This window comes from Drosophila suzukii, chromosome 3 (assembly GCF_043229965.1).
Source record: "Drosophila suzukii chromosome 3, CBGP_Dsuzu_IsoJpt1.0, whole genome shotgun sequence".
In the NCBI taxonomy this organism is placed as follows: Eukaryota; Metazoa; Arthropoda; class Insecta; order Diptera; family Drosophilidae; genus Drosophila; species Drosophila suzukii.
The window spans coordinates 26,096,888-26,118,421 of record NC_092082.1 but is presented as its reverse complement, the minus strand read 5'-3'; the positions used below and the strand labels follow the sequence as shown (position 1 = coordinate 26,118,421).

General features: G+C 41.5%; 1 protein-coding gene across 6 annotated transcripts; it reads right to left on the bottom strand.

The window, feature by feature from the left end:
• Positions 1–812: 812 nt before the first annotated feature.
• LOC118876752 (uncharacterized) lies at positions 813–21,320 on the bottom strand. Of its 6 annotated transcripts, XR_011603919.1 has the most exons (5): positions 19,806–21,320; positions 19,273–19,666; positions 17,309–18,330; positions 12,880–12,954; positions 813–983 (listed from the first exon to the last, which is right to left on the bottom strand). XR_011603919.1 is itself a non-coding variant. In XM_036814449.3 (4 exons), exons 2-3 carry the CDS (start codon positions 19,578–19,580, stop codon positions 17,352–17,354), a joined length of 1,287 nt encoding a protein of 428 aa, XP_036670344.1. In that variant the 5' UTR covers positions 19,581–19,666; positions 19,806–21,320; the 3' UTR covers positions 813–983; positions 17,309–17,351. The 6 variants fall into 6 exon arrangements, 5 of the variants coding, with proteins under 5 accessions (XP_036670344.1, XP_036670346.1, XP_036670345.1 ...); XM_036814449.3 differs by lacking the exon at positions 12,880–12,954; XM_036814451.3 differs by lacking the exon at positions 12,880–12,954 and having other exon boundaries at positions 20,324–21,320.
• Positions 21,321–21,534: the final 214 nt, after the last annotated feature.

Sequence of the window (21,534 nt, the reverse complement as noted above, 5' to 3'; positions counted from 1 at the left end):
CTAAGATGCCGAAATACTTCCAATTCTAGGAAGCCATGTCGGTAATTTTCCTTTCTCAATACACCGAGTACATCCTTAAGCAGCTGCAAGTTATAACACAATTTACTACAGCAACTTTTTCGGCCAGTTGTAACAGGGAAGGTGCTCATCAGCCACATAACGACCTTTCCCATCCGAAAAACAAGTAGGAAAAACTTTTCTATGCAACACAAACCAATTTTGGGCCCACCCGAGTTGCACCAAAAGCCCTTAGGCCCGATAGCGAAATAGAAAAAGTTGGCGGGCATTTTAAATTGAAAATAAGCTGCTGGTCCCAAGAAGTAAAGATTAAGCGCAGAGTTTAAAAGGGCAGAAGGAAAAATGAAAGCCGTAATGAAGGAACGCAAAAAGCGACAGTACACCGCCGTAATAATCGCTTTAATTACAATTAAAACGGGACTGTAATCATTTCACGATGTTGCTGTTGTTTTTACCATGAAGATAAATGGCTCCCATCTATCCAGACACTTCAGCAGACAGACGAGGGTCAGGTGCAAAGCAAGGACAAGCCTCAGGACGAGCGAAAAGGTGTTTTCGAAGGGAAGGCAGTCAAAGTCGTGAAATGCTACTGTAATGCTAATGACGTTTAATCGCTTTTTGGTTGAAGACTGTAGGGAGCTCCTCAATTTGCATAAAGTTGAACCGTTTAGTGGCCGGCCAGTTGAACTTTTCCGACCTTGTGAATTGTGCAAGCGGGCAGACTGCCGGCCTACTCAGACCCCTGGACCCAAAAGGAAAAATATAGTCTTTGTTAACACAATGTTACAGGTAAATTTCAGAAATGGGTAATTTTATTTGTCGTTTTTTTGAACTGTTTTGATTTATAAACTACTTTAATAATAGACTATCATACGCTTTACAGTTGTCTTATATGGCACATAATACAGACTTCATTCATGCAACTTATCCGTTATTTGACACGATGCAGCCGGATGGGATATATGCTGCAATGAGAAAATAACATAATTAATTAGATAGGTATTACATGGACAGTTTAGAATCGGTTAAAAGAAAGAAATATATATTTTACTGCCGTATAGCCTTATATCCTTTGAAAAGCTTACAATTACCAATTTCTATCATGGGCAATAAATCATTTTTAACGACCATTTCGCCTAATTAAAAAGCCTCAGAAAATATTAGCCGTTAAAGTTTATGGCCACACTCGAATAGCTTCAGCCGGACTACAGCCCCTCTGAACAAGAGTGCGGCAAAGTGTAGCAGGCAATTAGGCGCCGCATAAAAACAAGGACCAGGAGCAAATGACACAGAATGAAAAGCAAACATTGTTCTGGAGACAGATGAGAATTGAAAAAGAATGAGCCCGGAAAGTGGGACGAAATGCAATGGCAAAATTGCACTGAATCGACAGTTTTTAAAAACTTGCCCAAAAAGCGGGATGTGGGATATTGAAACGCACCTGTTTCGGTATAAGCGGCCATTTGACCCTGCTCATCCCATGCAGTAAAAAGGGGGAAGGATGTGCTTGAAAGTCTAGTATAGTGGTGTGGAGTTAAGACCTAACCGCTTGACACGTTGTTAACTTTGAGTCTACAACAATGCCGGATGGGAAAAAATTATTCCGGACAGGATAAGGACGGCAGGCGGATGCGAAGGAGCACGGAATAACAGAATACCCTGCTCCTTGTCGTGTGTGTGGTCCTCGCAAAAAGAGACCCGCAGGTCGGAAGCAAGATGAGCTGCCAAAGGACTATGTGGATTTTACGCACTGCTAAATAAGCAATTTGCAAAATGTCGAAACCAATAACATAACAAATGACACAGTGGCTTTTCCACCAGCACCAAGAACAACCACTTTTGTGGTGAGGGACGAACGGGCTGTCAGCTCATTGAAAAGGCAGAAAGTGCAGCTAATGAAATTTAAAGTCAAGGCTTGTGAGGAAAACGAGCGTAAGCTTTTCTAGTTGAACAACCGGCTGGGTTTCTCCTAACGTTGTTCGGAGCTCGACTAAACAGCATGCGAAAGGTTACCCCAGGAAACGACCCAAAAGATATTTTGACTGAACACTAGCTAATCAGGGAGAAGAGTCGAACCTAACCATGATTTTCCACAACAGCGCCAACGGGAAAACTGCAGCTCGCCCAGCCTTTTCACTGCCGGATAAATCATTCTTCGGAGGGGCTTTTACCTTTGTCCACCAGGACAAGCCACTTGTCTAACCAAACAATGCCCCTCGTTCAATGCTGCCATTGCGAAAATCTCATTAATTGGCTGGGAACCGCAGAGCCCAGAACAATAACATGTCGGCGGCATAATGGACAAACTCCTGGCTAAAAGCGCACTTCAAATATTAAAGCCGAGCACCGGGGAGGACACTTCTCTGGGCTGCTCATTTCTGAACCTAGGACAACGTCAACAGACCTGCAAAACATCAAACTGCCAAAGAGAGGGTGGAGATCCACTGGGGCTGGACCAGACTTCGAGGTTGAGGGTTAAACGCAAAAGCGTATAATTTACATACATCACACCTCGAGGGAAGGGTGTTTGGGCCGCGCAGGGGGCGTGTCCATCGCCTGCGGAGGAGGCTGAAAATTAAGATCATCATCATGACAACGGGTGATGGGATGCAGAGTGGGATGAGTACGCCATCGACAGCAGGGCCAGAGTCTGTTTATGAATGTACCGTCGGCAGGGACCAAGGGACTGCAGTGGGGCTGCACGCATAATTGGCGTACGACATCTTGGAAGCAGAGGTATGCGAGCACGGGAGGCGGAGGGTGTGCGATCAGGGGCTAGGGCAGAAGTGCCGGAAATCAACTTAACACAACCGCAAAAGCGCAATCTCCTTTTCGGTCAGCAGCAGCAGACCCTCAATTCTTATTACGGGCTTGCTTTGGTCTGTTGGTATTTCTGGATAATTGGTGTGTCCTATGCGAGGTCTTCGACTCCCAAGCTAGACATTAAGTTGCCGCTTTGGCCCTCACAAATTGACTTAACGACGCTATGGTTCCCTGCGTCTATCCACTGTTGTGGTGTCGTTTTGTTCCCTCTCCGGTGTTACGCATTCGGATTTCCAAGCGGAGTTGTTTTCCTGAGTCTCTTTGCCCGGCACTGCAGTCCGGGGCTTTTAGGAGTTCAAGGTGGTCCCTGCGGTCTCATAATGATGTGGTAATGTGTCTCGCTGACCTTTTTGCATGCAAGACTCCCAGTGCAGCGCCTTCTGGCTCGGTTTGCCAGTGTGGCGCCTTGAAGACTTGTATGGAAAATAATAAATTACTCATGCTCACTAGGAGACGTGTCAATATGCAAAGTGAATATGCGGTGTACAACCCTCAGTGGCGAAATAAGGATATCATCGCTTTGGGGCTTTTGAGGTACATCGAGTCAAGGAACGTGTCCAGCTGCAGGGAATACTGCAAAGCACAGGCTTTAACAATATCCTTAGCCGTAAGCCCTCTTTATCTGACCCAAATTTCCAAAACAATTGCCAAGCCCGAAACACATTATCGAAATTAAATTGGGCTGTTCTCGATGGAACTGATTTAGAGCCATCAAGCCGGGCAGTTCAAATCAAATAAGAGCGAGAACAACTGGGAAATGGTTAAATATTAAAAACAGTCAACCACACACAACCACAGAACGGCATCTCGGCTGTTCCGCCCTTTTCTTTTTTGTTAGCTATTAATCAAAGCAAATAGCTACAGGAGAGAACAAATATTTAATTACCACTCAGCCACAACGGCAACAACAAGTATATCCGACAAGGGCTCTTCTGAATTTGCATTGCCTATCGCAGGAAGGATAGCTGGGGCTCTCGGGACAGGGTAGAATTATTGTTAAGCTGTGGCTCGTTTGGTTTTCTTTGCATTTCATTAGGGAAATGCATAAGCAGCGAGCAGTTACCCTCCCACATCGTCCCCTTTTGCTTCCTGCTCTTGATTTTCTCAAGAGACGATGAGGTATGCATGCCCAGTCTGCTGCCACGTGCTTTCAACATGTTTGGCGGTGATTTGTGGGCCTTTGAACAGAAGACTTAAACAGCTTATGTATTTGTTACCGTTGAACATTTCGATTGCGAAGATAGACCAACAGCTCTGGCAGATAATGTTATTAGTCAATTTTTGCCAGGTTACTTCCCTGTTCAGAACTAAAGGTCGCCCTATTTAGCGATAATTATTTACGAAGCCCCATTGTATCCGGGCCATAAAGAAACATTTTTTCGAGGAATTCAAATATAGTATGTGTAGTTAGACATCGGAAAATCAACATACATTTGTTGGGCTTTTGTTAAATTATTTATTACAAAAAGTTTTAGTCGGTGAAAAACTTTTGAATGTTTTTTTGTTAAAAAATGTCTAATACGATTTTTGTCTCATCAAATTAATGTTGCATAGTTTTGGGCATGAAGTGCTTTTCGGGTTGCACTTTTTGTCGCTCAACAACTTCAAGGTGTAAATTTTATGAAAAAGTGTTGTATATGTTAGAGTGGGCGTGGCACCCTGCTAAAATTAACTTGCGCTGTAAATTTTTAAGTAAAAGGACAACTTTTGGATGTCTTTCATCGAAAACTAAAGACCACAAATTTCATTTAATAAACTAATAATTTAAAGCCCGAAATGTAACCAATTTTTGTAGGTGAAATTTCCGGTGTCTTACTTATATACTTTATTAAATTTCCAAAAAGGTTTATATAATTAAGTAAAGGATACGGGATACAGTAATAAAGTGCACTTGGCCTCGCCAACGAAAAACTACTGTGGGCAAATAGTAAGGTGAACTTGTTTGTAAAGGCTGGTCCTTATTCAAAAAGGGGACGAAAAAAATGTTAAATTTGTGTTTGTCGGGATAGAGAGCTTACTATAATTAATAATTTACAATTACACTGGCTTACGAAAATAATTTTTTTTCGAGTTCAGCCCTTTTAACACCTTTTCCTAGACTAATAAGTTCTTACTGTACACGCTGCTATCACTAAACAATTCCAAGAAATCGTTCTTTAGATATTCGCTAAAAACATTTTTTTTTATGTTGCTTGATTATAGTGCTAATATCACTAAATCCAATTATCTAACCATTCGATAGTTTACACAATCTGAAAGTAAATAGATATACCTTACCGAGGATACATATCATTGTCGCCTGTTAACAGAGCTATTAAACAAAGAAGTTACCAAAATTTTAATTTTCTGTTTTTTTTAAGAACGCTAATGTCGAGTAACTCGACTATCAGATACCCGTTATTCAGCTAATGGGACCAAAGGGAAATGAAGATATGCAAGCAGCAAAGCGAGATTGAAATGCGCCACCTACCGGCGGTAGACAGTTTTAAGCGTTATGGGCGTTAGAGTGGGCGTTGCATTTTTTTTTGGGGTCAATCGATAGGTATTGACGAGAACAATACATTTCAGTTAAAATTTTTATTCTAGCATTAAAACTGTAGGAGCCACAGTTTTGGGCGGTTTGTGGGCGTTAGAGTGGGCGGGGCACTTTGCTGAAACAAACTTGCGCTGCGCAGGAATCTCAGGAATCTGCATTCCTAATCCCAGCATTGTAGCTTGTATAGTTTCTGGGATCTCAGCGTTCATACGGACAGACGGACAGACGGACATGGCTAGATCGACTCGGCTAGTGATCCTGATCATGAACATATATATTTTATGCGGTCGGAAACTCTTCCTTCTGCCTGTTACACACTTTCCGGCGTATCTAGTATACCCTTTTACTCTACGAGTAACGGGTATAATTATATAAATTACAGTACAGTATAGTACAAGTGATACTGCAATTTCTTCCACTTAATGTATATCTTCCGCATACATAACAAAATTTAATAATCGATTACTTGCATATTTTAGTCTTGTAACAACTTATTTAACATGTAAAAATTGACGTCAGCATCAAAGTTCAAATGAAATTGAATACTTTTTCAAACCCAGCCACGATTTGCAACCGATATTTTATAATATGTATACTTTATAGGGTCGGAAACGCTGTCTTCTACCCACGAATCTAGAATGATCTTTTACTGTACGGATAACGGGTACAAAAATAGGACAAGCAAACAAACACATTTAGGTCTCAATTTGAAAATGACCCAAAAAACTTTAAAATTAAAGAAAAACTAAAATTACAATCTTTATTTTAATTGAACCGATCAATTTTTGAAAAGTCTTAGTAAAATTTGAAGAGAATAATAATACATTTCGATCGGTGTTTTACTTGCTTTGATAAGTTGATTTTACATATACCAATTGCTTTGCAGGAACTTTTTTTGCAATACTTCTTAAAGTTTATAGCTTGAGAAACACACAGTCGCTTGACTCCCGGCATTTTAAACTTAATTACCAGCTTTTGACATTTTCATTAGCTTGCGAGAAATTTTTCTTTGCACTCAAAACTTTGCAATCAAAGCCATAAAGTAGGACTTGCTCTACGTTCTCGTTGAAAGCGCCGTCAAAAAAGACAAATTTCAGCCTAATGATGATAATATTTTGAGAAAAACTTAAACAACAGAAGCGAAGAAAGTTTGCTGCAAGTCCAAAAGGCAATCAAAATTATTAATTTAAAGCGTCGCGTTGCTGCCTGGCCGGGTAAATGCGAAAGGTAAACCCACTATGGAATTTCAGCGATTATTTTGGGTTCATCCCTCGTACAATCTGGCTCCAGCTGGCGACGATTTTATGCCTGATTGATATGCAAGATAGTCCTGGAGAACCTAATGCGGTGAAGGTGGAGGCCGCACTATGGGAGAGGGCGAGTCCGGGCCGGACAATAACTAGAGGGATATTTGGCCATTGCTACTGCCACTGCAGAGGTTTATGATTGCAGTCAGCGCACGTCGAGCTTGAAACGCAGCACGGCATCAGTTCCTGTTCTTTTGACATGTCCTGCGGCCATTAATACCAAGGAGATTCAAGGCACCAAGACGGGTCGTGTGTGACTCGACGTTTCCGCTCAGTCTTCCGCTACCTCTCAAATTAACCGCTCTCTCCAGCGTGCTGGCAAATTTCCAATCGCAGTCGAAAGTAGTTCGCAGTCAGCAGCCACCAGACACCGGGCACCAGCGGAAACCAGAGCGAGGCGCCTTCTGCACTGGTGCTCATTAAAAATGCAGTACTGCCAAGATACCGAAGGAGGTCCCAGACTGTCTCCAAACCTCCCACTTCCTTCCACAGCCTTCTATCAATGTCTCTGCTTATTGCATAAAATCCCATATTAATGGCTGTCAATGTTGATACTGCTCATAGTTATAGCAGGCATCGACACCGGCTCAGCATCCTTCTGGCCAAGTCCCCTGTGTGCCAGCATTGTTGTACACAGGGCAGTTGAATTTCCCAATTTCCCAGGGCCAACGGGCATTCCGGATTGGGCCTCTGCGTCTGACAGACGGAGGAAGTTGCCGTCTAATAAATTATGAATATTCCGTGATGGGCCGAGAAGAACAATGAGTGGGGCTACATGTATGCATGGCCATGCGGCTACGTATTGGGTATCTGGCGCTCGATCAGATGCACTTCATCATGTACTTCCTGACCGCCGCAGCATCGGCAGCCAGATGCCGGGTTGGCTTGGTACTGGCTCGGGATGACTGCAAATGTGAACTGCAGTTTCGGTGGCAATAACTAATGCTATTGTTTTTGGCTCTAATGCACGATTTTGTTGCCTTTTCAATTTCGGAGGGGCCTTACACATGACTCAGATATAATTATGTTGATTGGCATATGCATTTCATTATATGTATGATGGAGAGGACTCGACCGGAAGGAAATGCATTCAATCACTGCAGAAACTAGTTTGATGGGGTTTAGCAACAACGGTAGATATTAAATTTATATGAAAGTGTTGCAGAGTTCATTTCGGTGTCGGTATTCATAATTTGACAAATGTAGGTTGCTCTTCGATGCTAATAAATTAATTTTACTACTTTATTGAAAACGTGTCTTCAAAGCAAAAGCCTGGGACCATCTGTTGCAAGTCCAAAATTTATTAGCGCAATATAATCAGAGTTCTTTCCAAAATCCACACATAATGGGTGGGGACAGGACGGTAAAAGTGTTAAAGCTAGTAGGAAAACAAAGGCAAATCCTCAAAACAAATCCAACAAAAGTTACTCTTAATATTTAAAAAAAATTTTAAAAGAAAAAGATGGTTACATATTAATCAAATAAATGCATTTTGATTATGCAAACAGCGGCAAACTTTGGGCATCCGCGATGTAGCAGGAACCGGGCGTGGATTTTCCCCAAATCCTACAGCGTATACACACAAAAACGCTTTCATGCCCTCACACAGCATATACTGTGTTTATGCGATGCCCATTTCATGTAATCATTTTATGAAGTTAGGGAAATTTGGGGGAATTCGATAATATTCGAAAGTTGACATGAACTCAGCCTCAATGCGTAAAATGGTGAGGCGCAAGTCTGCTAACTCTGTATAAATTTATCTGACAAGGCCGACTGCAAAAAGTTTAGTTTTCATGTAATATTTTATAGATGGAAAATTAGTACTTTGAAAACCTTTTTTGTTACATATTAATAAGTTTTTGGCACTCACCAAATTTTTTTTTGGACCAATCGATAGGTATTGAGATCAATACATTTCAGTTAAAATTTTGTGTGCGTGGCATATTCGCGTAACAAACTTGCGCTGCGTATAAGGCTACGGAATCTAAATCTGAAATCCCAATTCTCTATCTTTGATAGTTTCCGAGATATCCACGTTCATATTTACGATTTTTTGAAGTTTGTGGGCGGTTTATGTGCGTTAGGGTGGGCGTGGCAAACTTTTTTTTGGGTCAATCGATAGGTATTGATGAGAACATTACATTTCAGTTTTTATTCTAGCATCAAAACTGTAGGAGCCACAGTTTTGGGCGGTTTGTGGGCGTTAGAGTGAGCGTGGCACTCTACTGCGTAAGAAGCTCAGGAATCTGTACGCCAAATCTCAATAGCCTAGCTCCCGTAGTTTCCGAGATCTCAGCGTTCATCCGGACAGACAGACAGACGGACATGGCTAGATCGACTCGGCTAGTGATCCTGATCAAGAATATATATACTTTATGGGGTCGGAAACGCTTCCTTCTGCCTGTTACATACTTTCTGACGAATCTAGTCTAGTTACTCTACGAGTAACGGATATAAAAATCCATGACAACGGAAAGTATTTTTGTAATTGATCTAACAGCGCTAGAGTCACCACTCCACGCATTTAGACTAAATTCATAAAATACACACACGAGTTTGAAATGATTGCATGAAATGGGCATCGCATAAACACAGTAATAGTAGAGTATGGTTCGGCCCCCTGAAAAAAACTGATTTCGAAAGTTACGATCCTAAGCCGTCGTTCGCAGCCCTACACCCGCAGTGGCTGGCAAAATCCATTAAACTTTTACGACTATTGTAAACATTAACTTGCATATGCATTTTATGTGTAAAGAGGAGCGCGCGCCGCAGGGTATGCAATACTTTTTAGCGCCGCCACTTGCCACATTGACTAGGACTCCGAACTGCTGTGAGCCATGGGCTGCAGGATTGGGCATGGAATGCGTATATCAGAATCCTCAGACATTGTAACCAACAGAGATTTGATTTTTGGGCAAAAAATTCGATGGGGAGGTGGAAGTGTCGGAAGTCTTTGCGAGATTTGACACTCTGAAAGTCAGACACTCAGCCTGCAAGGGCGCAGACAAGAGCACGTTACGTTTATTTAATTTGAATTTCGCAGTACCGATACATCAGTGAGTGAAAGGATGGCTATGAGAAACACGGGTACAACAAATATTATTAGAAAAAATACTTTTGGGGGTTAATCGTTACTGCTACTGTGGCCCGTTTAATGCTCATTTCGGATCAAACGTATCTTTGTAGCCCATCGTGACATCAGCTGCACCCATAAAACGATAATTTATGGCAAATTTATAATGTTGTAAGTGCCAACAAACTTGCTGTAACTATCCATAAAACGTCGAACCAGCCACCCACTGTGGCAGCAAACGTTTGCGCAACTGCCGCCCGTAACCCCTTTGCTCGTAAAGAGACTTTGCCAAGTCGTACATAAAAGTGGGAAAGCGGGCTTTGAATGCAGAAAGGGAATGCGGATAGAAGGGGTCTGAAGCCGCAATGCCCTCCAAAGGGCACACACCAAAGGCGTCGCACCATAAATACTACAAAATCGTAAATACACTCGCCCCATGACTGTGACGCTTTGAAGTGCCGAGTGCGAAACCATTTGCACAGTTGCAGCTCCTAGATACAGATTCAGAAGCGAATACAGATTCAAATGCAGATACAGGCCGCAGGCTGTGCCTATCCAACTACCCTTTCATGTCATTCCGCAGTTCGAAATTGGGGGTCCTTCTCAGCCTGTCCGGTTGGTCCACTATTTGGTGCCGATATTACGGGACCACAATAGTTTAGTTAGCGAATAAGCCCACCGAATCGACTAACGTTTAGCATTAGCAATGCGCACTCCAGGGTGTTAGGCAGTCGAATATTTGGAATTCTAGTTTATTTTCGCCCGCCGCAACTTGACAACGGGCCAATGTGGTAAAGTCCAAACCCTAAAGCAAAGCTAAGAGCTGTATACAAAATGGCTTGGACGCTTTTTGTTCTAACTCTGATTTTTGACCCATTGTGCGTAGTCCGTGCGCTTCAGTGCCCCGGCGAGTTGGGCATAAGGATGGCGGGATAGGACGGACTAGGTCCTGTCATGTTGCATGGTCCTAGGCATTTTATTTATGCGTGAAATGCTCTAAAATCTCAAAACTTGCATCGTTTCATTCCGTTGTGCACTGTAGTCCGTGTGTTTGCTACTCTGTGCGATTGTCTGGGCGCCACTTCCACGTCCGGAAATTAAAACTTTTTTTATGGTCCTGCTATTTGGTTTGTATATAAAACTCGAAATTTAAATATGTGTGTGTAGCTTAATACATTGCTCAGACCGATAAATTGTGCTTAAAGCTAAGTAGTTTAAGAATTTCTGGCATGAGCACTAAAGAAACGAACATGAAACATTTTGCAGTTAAACAGCAAACTTCTTGTAACATATAAAACAGAGGCAACAAAATTCAATACGTTAATATTTTTTTTAATAAATTACTTTCTCGAGGGGACTTTCTTTCTTGGAAGCCGACATTACCGTTGTAGTGGTAATGACAATCCTGCAAATTTACCACCACCACTACACTACATCGTCCCAATTTAAATGCATAGGGTTTTAGGAAACAGTGTGTCTGGGATCCTGTATCCTTGCCAGAACTTATTTTTATTTTCTGCTACTTCATTTCAGTAACATAGGATCAACTCAGCATACAGGGCCTGCGACGATACAGAACCACACCTAACCAATGGGGCAGCACTGACACAAATGCTAGTTGACCCGACCTTTATAACAAAAAGTCCTATGAAAGACCACAAGCTTACTCTCTTTTCCAACACCATTATACACCCAATCGTCATCAACATGCCCCTATTTAGGTATCAGTGTGACTCTACTGACTGTCAAAAAATCGCTGATACGAAAGTCAACAAATTTAGCCTAATAAAGGATCACATTGTCGCTTGAAAAAAACTTTTATGTTAGAAAAAGCATTCTGCCGCAAAATAAAAAAAAGGCGTGGCTTAAATTGCTAGCGCATCGATTTGATGCGCGGTCATGAGGGTTAGTGGTTCGAGTCCCGCTCGTGACAAAAATATATTTCCTTTTTATACCCGGTACTCGTAGAGTAAAAGTGTATAATAGATTCGTCGGAAAGTGTGTAACAGGTAGAAGGAAGCATTTCCCCATAAAGTATATATATTCTGGATCAGGATCACTAGCCGATTAGATCTAGTCATGTCCGTCTGTCCGTCTGTCTCTCCGTCCGGATGACCGCTGCGATCTCGGAAACTACAAAAGCTAGAAAGTTGGGATTTGGTATGTAGATTCCTGAGCTTCTTTCGTACGGTTGTTTCAGTAGGGTGCCACGCCCACTCTAACGCCCACAAACCGCCCAAAACGGTGGCTACAGTGTTAATGCTGGAATTCAAATTTTAGCTGAAATGTATTGTTCTAATCAATACCTATCGATTGAACCAAAAATGTTTGCCACGCCCACTTTAACGTAAAAATTCCAAAAAATAATATGAACGCGGATATCTCGAAAATATTTTTGAACGTAGCGCAAGTTTGTTACGCGAATATGCCACGCCCACTCTAACGCCCACAAACCGACCAAGTGTGCCACCCACAATTTTCATGCAAGATAAGAAATGTTAACTGAAATGTATTTGTCTCGTCATTGATCCATCCATTGATCCAAAAAAGGTTGCCACCCAACTCTAACGCCCATAACGCTTAAATCTGTATGTGGCGCATTTCAATCTCGCTTTGCTGCTTGCATGTCTCCATTTCCACAGTTCGAACCTCGAACAATCAAAAAATGCTAACCACGGTTGTTGTCAAAATTAGACTATTAAGAGTCACATATGGTTTTTCATACAATGTAGTATACTTTTGACACTTATTTAAGATCAAATTGATCCCAAAGATTGGATTCTAGGTGCCGTGTCATTTTCATCCACACATTTAAAATTGACACTCTAGAAATTTTTTTTGGGCGTAGGTAATGTAGATAAGCTTCAAAAATGTGGCCGCTAGCGTTATGGGCGTTTGTAGGCGTTAGAGTGGGTGTGGCACTCGGCTAAATCAAACATGTGGTTTATATTTTACAAATAAGAAAATGTAATAAATGTTGTTCTTAACATAAAATCAATTTCGAATTAAAGTGTAGCCTAGCGGATAGAATGGTTGCAAATTATAATTTGAAATGTTTCCTTAGGAGAGCGTAAACCTCTGTTTGAGCCCACAAACCGACAGTCTATTCATGTACTCACTTTTGCCCCATTCGTATTAGAAGACAAGCGTAGCGGTTAGTGTGTTTGGCTTATAAGCTTGCGGCCGTGAGTTCACTTTCAGGTGAGGGCGAAGGTTCAGCCAATAAAATTAAAATTCAAAATACAAATTAAACATATAATATAATAATAATACAAAATGGAATATAAATACAAAATTTCAGTGTTATTTTTTTTAACTCTCTTGCAACTTTAGTTTACGCTATCAAACCCTTCACGTTACTCGAAAAAAAGATATATTATAAAGTATGTAACAGGTAGAAGGAAGCGTTTCCGTATGAACGCTGAGATCTCGGAAACTATAAAAGCTAGAAAGTTGGGATTTGGCGTGTAGATTCTCGAGCTTCTTGAGCTTCTGAGCAGCGCTTGTTCAAGCAGGGTGCCATGTCCACTCTAACGCATTTCTTAATATTTTGGAATAATTTAAATGAGGTTTTGTTCTTATTATCAATACTCATTTTCATGCCAAACATTTTTAAAATCGGGCTATTCATTAAAAAGTTAAAACCAAGTAATAGTTAAAATTTTGCAAATTCAATCAAGATTGAACTACACATTCAGCAAATCAGCTTTTTTCACTTATACGTCGCCAAGCCGCTAGGGTCGCTATAGGCTAGTTGGCGTTTCGGACTAGGTGGCGCTTGGTAGCGCTAAGTGGCGTTAGCCACAAACAATCATATCCCTTTAGTACTTTCTTTAGCTGAGTAAAGGTTATTTGATGGTCGATGGCATTAACTATAGCGTTCTCTTTTGTTTTAAGGTCAATTTACCGAAACGATTTTTTGGTGTGTATATTCCCATCTCCCTTTTGCTCCCCTTAGCTGAGTAACGGGTTTTTGATAGTCGAGGCACTCGACTTATTTGTTTTTAGTTCTAATTTCTAGTTTTTAAATTGTTCTCATTAGACACGCATTATCAAAATCGTACAGCTAAACACAGCCATATTGAATTGCAGCGTGCCGAATGTAAACAAGGAAGAACGCTATAGTCGAGTACCTCGACTATCAGATACCCGTTACTCAGCTAAAGGGACCAAAGGGAAATGGAGATATGCAAGCAGCAAATCGAGACTTAAATACGCCACCTACCGGCGGTAGACAGACTTGCGCTGCGTAAGTCATATTTACGATTCATATTTACGATTTTTTGAAGTTTGTGGGCGGTTTATGGTATAGGTATTGATAAGAACATTACATTTCAGTTAAAATTTTTATTCTAGCATCAAAACTGTAGGAGCCACAGTTTTGGGCGGTTTGTGGGCGTTAGAGTGGGCGTGGCAGTCTACTGAAACAAACTTGCGCTGCGTAGGAAGCTCAGGAATCTGCACGCCAAATCTCAATAGCCTAGCTCCCATAGTTTCCGAGATCTCAGCGTTCATCCGGACAGACGGACAGACGGACATGGCTAGATCGACTCGGCTAGTGATCCTGATCAAGAATATATATACTTTATGGGGTCGGAAACGCTTCCTTCTGCCTGTTACATACTTTCCGACGAATCTAGTATACCCTATAAATGAAGAAAGTGTATTTATTTAGTAGATCGTATAATACATTTTCGTCACAAAAGTTGATATCAGAACTTTTGTTTGTTGAAGGTGCGATTTATACGTCGTTATGGGGTGTTTTTCTTGATATCACAAGTGTTTGCTTTAAACATCAATCATATAATTAATTTTATTTCCCAAAAGCCGTAGAGTTAAGATTTCTTATACTGAACTGTAGATAGCAATTTAAATGATTCCTCGACCCTAAAATATCGTTTGGATACACACATACAAAATTTAATGTTGTCCAAAGTTAAGGAATCTCAAAGTTTAAAGTTTTAACCGAAATCGTTATTGAGAAATAAAAAAAATCTACAAAATCTAAATAAAAAAAGTTCGCCGATTATTTTTAAATGATGATATTTAGACAATAAACCTATCCAACAACATATAGCACAAGCCTGTAGCTTTAGAAGTTTACAACTTAAGGGTGTACTAAGTTTAACTATTTATAGCAGTTTTCCCGCCAAACTAGCCAGATTTTCCAAAAGTAATAGAACTAAAGATTCTTATATTAAGTGGTCTAACTTCATCTAATATTTCCACGTCCTTAAAATAGAGTATGCATACTCACAAAATAAATTAAATGCTCAGGCAATGTTCTTAACTGCTAAGTGTGGCAATATTTGTTGATTAATAACATTTAAACGTGACTTTTTACAACAACGTATGTCAAAAGTTAAGGAATCACAAGGTCTTTATAAAGTTTAAGCCGAAGTCGTTAGAGCAGTTTTTGAGAAATTAAAAATAAAACAAAAAAATCTGAATTTTCATTTTAGAAGTCCGACAAAATCTTTTTTTGAGTATTACTTTTGAACGGATTTTAGCAAATGAGGTGCCATTTGACGCGTATTTTAAATGAATACACAACGGGACTAATGAACTTGTGCATTTATTCACTTTTAAACTTTCACCGTTTTTTCTCCCAAACTAATTGATTTTTTTAAAGTCTTGGGTTGCAATCCTTTAAGTTTTTGCTATGCCATTCGATTGATGTATCTCATTACGATCGGACTAATACAGTAGATTTTCTTTTTTTTGTCTAAATATAGTAGTCGCCTCCGCACACTCTCCTGGGGGGCTCGTCACTAAGTGGACTGCCGTCCATAGTGATTCAGCTATTAGATACCAGTTACTCAGCTTAAGGGAGTGCGAGAGGGATGGAGATATGCTGGAAGAAACTCTGCTTTTTCACAAACTCTCCTAGCCAATAGCGTCACCTACCTTCTTCTTCTATGGCGCCACTTGGCCTACAGCGCCAACTAGCCTAGAGCGCCCCTAGCGGCTTAGTGGCGTAATAGTGAAAACAGCATATTGCTGCATGTGGTGTGCACATCTATTGAATTGCAAACAGTTGATTATTATTTGGTTATAACTTTTGTATGACTGGTAATAAGTTTTACCATATAGATATGTATTGATAATAAAAACAAACCCTCGTTACAATTTTTACAAAAACTTAAAAATGTCGGCGCTAGACGGGTTTTAGTGTTATAGTCGTTTGTGGGCATTGTACCCTATTGAAACAAACTGGCGCTGCGCAGGAAACCCAAGAATCTGCAAGCCAAGTCCAAACACTCTAGCTCTTATAGTTTTCGAGATCTCAGCGTTCATACGGACAGACGGACATGGCTAGATCGACTCGGCTAATGATCCTGACCAAAAATATATATAGTTTCTTAAGCTCGCACAAAGTGGGGGCGAGAAAGTTACACCCAGAAAAAAAAACTGTAAGGCAACTTTAATTAATTTAATAACAAATATGTCTAAGTAAAGTGTTTAGATCTTAAATTCTTTCCAATGACATCTAAATCGTGTATTTAGTATAAGGCGACTGTGGCCATTTTAATTTTAGCCATTTCCAGCCTTTTATACCCGTTACTCGTAGAGTAAAAGGGAAGCGTTTACGACCCCATAAAGTTAAAAAATAAAAATATCAACTTAGCAGAACAAATAAGTTTTTTTAAAAATAAATTATTAAAATGGAGCGACAAAATTAATTCTTTCACGAATAATTTACGGATAAATAACGGCAAAATATCAGTTAAAACCATTTTGGAAAAGTTCAAGTTTAAGGAGTTGAACTGCTAACTTGATATCAACTTAGCAGAACAACTAAGTTTTTTAAAAAAATAAATTTTAAAAATGGAGCGACAAAATTTATTCTTTCACGAATAATTTACGGATAAATAACGGCAAAATACCAGTTAAAAACATTTTCGAAAAGTTCAAGTTTAAGGAGTTGTACTGCTAACTTGATATCAACTTAGCAAAACACCTTATAATTTTTAAAAAAATTAAGCGGCTAATTTATTTCTTTCACGAATAATTTACGGATAATTAACGGCATATTGTCAATAGGAAAAAAGTTAGGATATCAAAAGTTGTTTTGCTAACTTGATGCGTATCGTTAATCAGCTTAAACTAGAGTGGGCGTTGCACCCTGCTAAAAAAAACATGCGCTGCGCACGAAGCCCAAGAATCTGCATACAGACTCTAACTATTATAGTTTCCAAAATCTCAGCGTTCATACGGACATGGCTAGATCGACTCGGCTAGTGATCCCGATCAAGAATATATATACTTTATGGGGTCGGAAACGCTTTCTTCTACCTGTTACATAATTTTCAATCTTGTATACCCTTTTACTTACTATTTTGTAAAAATATATGCAAATATCTTTTGAACCAATTCGTATATTATATATATATATAACATGAACTTATTCAAGGATATTAAAAGGCACTGCGAAGTCCTTGAATAGCGTTATAGATTCTTCAGTTTTCTTTCATCACTTTATTTTCTTTCGAATCGATATAGAGATCTTTGCAAATGCGCATTTACCTACATATTTAAAGCACTTACCTTCTCCGGTCCAGATTTGGTCATTTTCGGGTTCCCGTTAACCTCACTTCTCGGCGATCAGCAGTAGCATCTTGTTCATTAGCTCGTTAGCTACAGTCTCATGCAAAGTGTTTAGTCTAGCGGCGAGGAAGTCGCCAAATTTAATGTAGAGCATTTCCCGGGAGCTTGGTGTGTGGCGCGTTTGGACGTGAGATCGACCCAGGCCCCTTCCGCAGCCCCCGCTCTCTCCGATGTAGCTGCTCCCCGCCGATAGCCCCCCGTCGCCGCCCATCATCTCCGACTGGCCGACGACTGGGGAGCAATGCCCGGTCACGTCGTCATCCTCGTCGAAGTCGTCCAGATCCTCTTCCAGGTCCCCGGCGTCGGCGTCGATAAGCTCGTTGTTGGCACTGATGATCAAATGGGGCGGCGAGGTGGCGTAAGACGATGAGTTTTTGGGCGTCGGTAGCTGCAGCCGAGCCTTGAGTTGCTGCTTGGTTTGCGGTCGAATGGTGGCCAGCTTCTTTTGCGTCGCATCTGGTTCTTTTTCGGGCACCCCATCATCTGGGCGCCCCACTTCCGGTGATCCCGGCTCGTCCTTGATGTAGATGGAAGGAGAAGAGCTGCAGGAGCGCGAGCTGGACAACACCTGGGTGGGCGAGGTGTGTGCCAGGGCCGAGGGTGTGGCCAGGCAAAGTGAATTGGACACAGGCTGCTTCTGCAGCGAGGTCAGCGTCACATCCGGCTGCAACTGAAGGGCTTGGAGGTGCTGAGCCTGCTGCTGCAGAGCAGCTGGCAACTGGCTGAGACTGAGACCTAGACTGGGTATAGTCACGGCTGGCAGGCTGCTCTTCAACGTGGGTTGTGGCTGGGGCTGGTTGTTCGGGTTGTTGGGGTCGCTAGGGGCAAAATACTGATACTCATCCAGGGCTGCACTACTGCTGTTGTTGTTGCTACTGTTGCGGCTAACGTTATTATTGTTGCTGCTTCCTGTGGTCACAGGAACCGGATCCAAGGAGCCGTGTTTGATCCGTTCACGGGATCTGAAAAGATAAATGTAGAACTCAAATTCTTGAAAACATATGTGCCTGCGCTGGGTTGATATCAGTTCGTTAAAATTGATTAAGAAACCCAAAAAAAAATATTTTCAATTTTTTTTAACTTCTTAATGTTTAAATATTAGGGTAGAGTTCTGATGATTGGGGCGGCTTTTGTTTTAACTTGCTTTTAAAGGTCAACTTATCGAAGCCTACAGCTTGTGGAAAGGATTTTTTTCTGCACAAGAGAAGGTAAAAAGGACACAGATTCCGAAGGCGAGCCTTATATTGGCATCACTGATTTGCAAATGAAATATTTTTTTTTGCTAAGATGAGCATGTTTAATAATTACTTTTCTAAATGTAACCATTTTTTTAACTTAAGCTACTAACAGGTTACAAATTTAGCAATATTCCATTACGAGTAAAAGGGGAAAGCGGACTTAGCAAAAAAAAAACCGAAATAACGATAGAGTTATTAACATAACAAGTGTGTCAATAATTATGTAGAGTGAAATGAAACCAAATTTTTGTTTTTTTTAATTTTTTAAGTATAAACTTAATTCTATAAAGGCTAAAATAATGAAGTATCTTGAAACGGACTGTGAATAAGTCATTATGTAAATTAAAAATTAAGTCTTACTCAAATATTAGCATAGCTTACCTAAAAAGACAAAGCCAAAGTTAAAGTAAAGTTTATAATGCTTGCTGTACCAACAATTAAGTTCATCTCTGAACAAAAAAATCTCAACACTTCTTTATAAGAATATTGAAGGTACTCATAAGTAGTTGAAGTCTTTGTTTTTCTAAACAAGAAATCAAATTTTTCAAATAGACAAAAATCTGTAAGGATTCGCTTCCAATTATACGCATAATGTGACCTTCTTTCCCTTTTCATAGGTTTACTGATTAAGTTGTACAGTGACAAGGAAAGTAGGCAGGTTCTTACTTGCGCTCCCGAATGACTTCCTTGAGGAAGGCCATGGCATCGTAGTACTCCCATTTAGACTTGAAGCGCGTGCTGCCGAGCATCTTCTCATGGTTCAGCTCGCGCCGGAAGATTTCGCGGAGCGATGTAAAGGTGCGCTGCACCCGCTCCCCGTTGACGTTGAAGAGCCGCCCCAACTCGTTCCACTTGATGGCCTTGCGCTTGTCAGAGCGCTTGTAGTGGGGAAGGCGGCAGTCCCAAAGAATGGGGTTCAGGCGCACTAGCTCGATGAGTCGGCGCTTCTCGATGTTGTGGCGGGAAAAGGCCATAGCGTTCGCTCCTTGCTCTTTCAGTCGCTGTTGGCCAAACTGCAACTACCAAAGAGACCACTGCGCATGTCCTGTTTAGCTGGATGCTGCGAAGTAAGCCGGGAAATGAAGTGAGAAAATCGTTAATATTAGCTTATGCTGATGGTCGCAGTGGCCGTTGCATACTTTACGGCGCCTTTCTTGGGCGTTTGTTTAGGGGGCCAGGGTGTTCACGCACCCACTCACCTTGAGAGCAATGACCCCAGCAGGTTAGGGGTGGCATTTGTTTACGAAATCTTATATGCACAATTAAATAAAATTGATTTTTGGGAGAGGGGGCCCATTGAGACTGAGACAATAGAGGGGACAAATTAAATATGAAATTGATTACGGGCTGGCTGTTGGCAGGGGGAATTTCAGATTTGCTTGTGGCAGACCACTCCCCTCCAATCCGTGTATGTTTTTCGCTTGTACTCAAGTGGAAGTTCGCATAAGTGGCTGTTATCTAAACAATAATCGAATAGTGTAAACAATTGTGTTCTGGGAATCTGACTCGACGAGAAAGTATTTTCATATCCATGGGCCTATTGAGGGCTTTCGGCAGCTTTTTTGGATCTGCGTGCGAGCGGAGAGAGGAGAGGATGCAGGTTGTTCTTCTGAGTGAGTTGGTAGGACCTGGGTTGGCAATGTCATTTCCCCGCAACTTCTGCCAACTATTCGTCGACCTATGTGTTTGCAAGTGGGCATGCAAGGCAGACACTCACTACTAATGGGAACACACTGCCGGCTATAAATAAACGCCTGTGCTCTTTTGGTTACTGCCACGCAGTGCCTATGATAACATTGAGATCTTCACTTATTTAGCACGGAATGCGAATGCCTTCGATTTTCATGGTACTTCGCTCGCTTTCACACAAAGTTGTTTGACGCCTGGCGTAGAACTAAAACCACATTTGCTCACTGTTTTGTTTACTGCCGCTGATTCCACTTTCCACTGTTGCGTCGCTCCGGCTGCTCTTTATTAACAATATGAGCAGCAAAGTCGGGGAATTTATTTCAATTTATTTCAATTAACAACAAACGCGGCTGCCGTTGCGTCGCAGTTGCTGCCACTTATTGGGGATGCTGCTGTTGTTGTGCTTTGTGTTGCGAGCAGCTCGAGGGCCTTGCCACAACTATTGGCTGCCACAGATACAGATACAGATACAGATGTTCGGCAACACGGCAAAATTAACCACACTCACACACTCGCCCGGCCAGCTATCAGTGTGTGTATACACACGCTTCTTAAGCGGGCGGACGGAGAGGCATCAACCAAACTTAAAAGCGAATTCGGGCGAAATACTGCTGCTACAACGGGCGGCTGACTTGCGATTAGCACTTGTGGCACTGTCACATTTTGGTACATCTACTTGCCACTTGCCACTTGCCACTTTTCACTTGTCACCTCTCCTCTCACTCGGCTTTCGTTGGCAGCTTCCTTGCGGAGAGTGCGCCGCTGCTCTCCTCGTCGCTTTTCACAACTGCAAGCCAGCGAACTTAATTTTCCTGCAAATCGAATAGGCGGCGCAGCAGCACAAGAGCGCCGGCCAGCGAGAGAGCGGAGAGCAGCATCTCTCGCTTTTCCGCCGCGCTCTTTTGGCGCGGCGGAGGACGTTGTTGTTGTTCCGCCTCCGCGATGTAAACAATCGGAGAATAGCCGAGGACCTGCTGGCAACTCAATGCTTAATTACACTGTGCTGCATAGCACATTCGCCAGATCAAGAGACCTCAAACATTTTTGTGCGTCGTAGTCGGCATCCGTACATGTTGAACTTGGTTTATACGTGAGAAAACAGGGTGCGAATTCGTTTGCGTCTTCTTTAACATCAAACCACGTTTTAAACTTGAAAACTATTGTAGGTCGTTGCTTTTCATAGGTACGTAACGTGCATAACTGCTTGGGGATAGACGCCATTATAACAATACGCATCTG

Excerpts from the sequence above, each read along its gene's own strand:
- LOC118876752 (XM_036814449.3), bottom strand. The coding sequence starts at position 19,580 with ATGGCCTTTTCCCGCCACAACATCGAGAAGCGCCGACTCATCGAGCTA. Across the intron at positions 18,331-19,272 it reads GAAGTCATTCGGGAGCGCAA|ATCCCGTGAACGGATCAAAC; the intron begins GTAAGAACCTGC and ends TTATCTTTTCAG.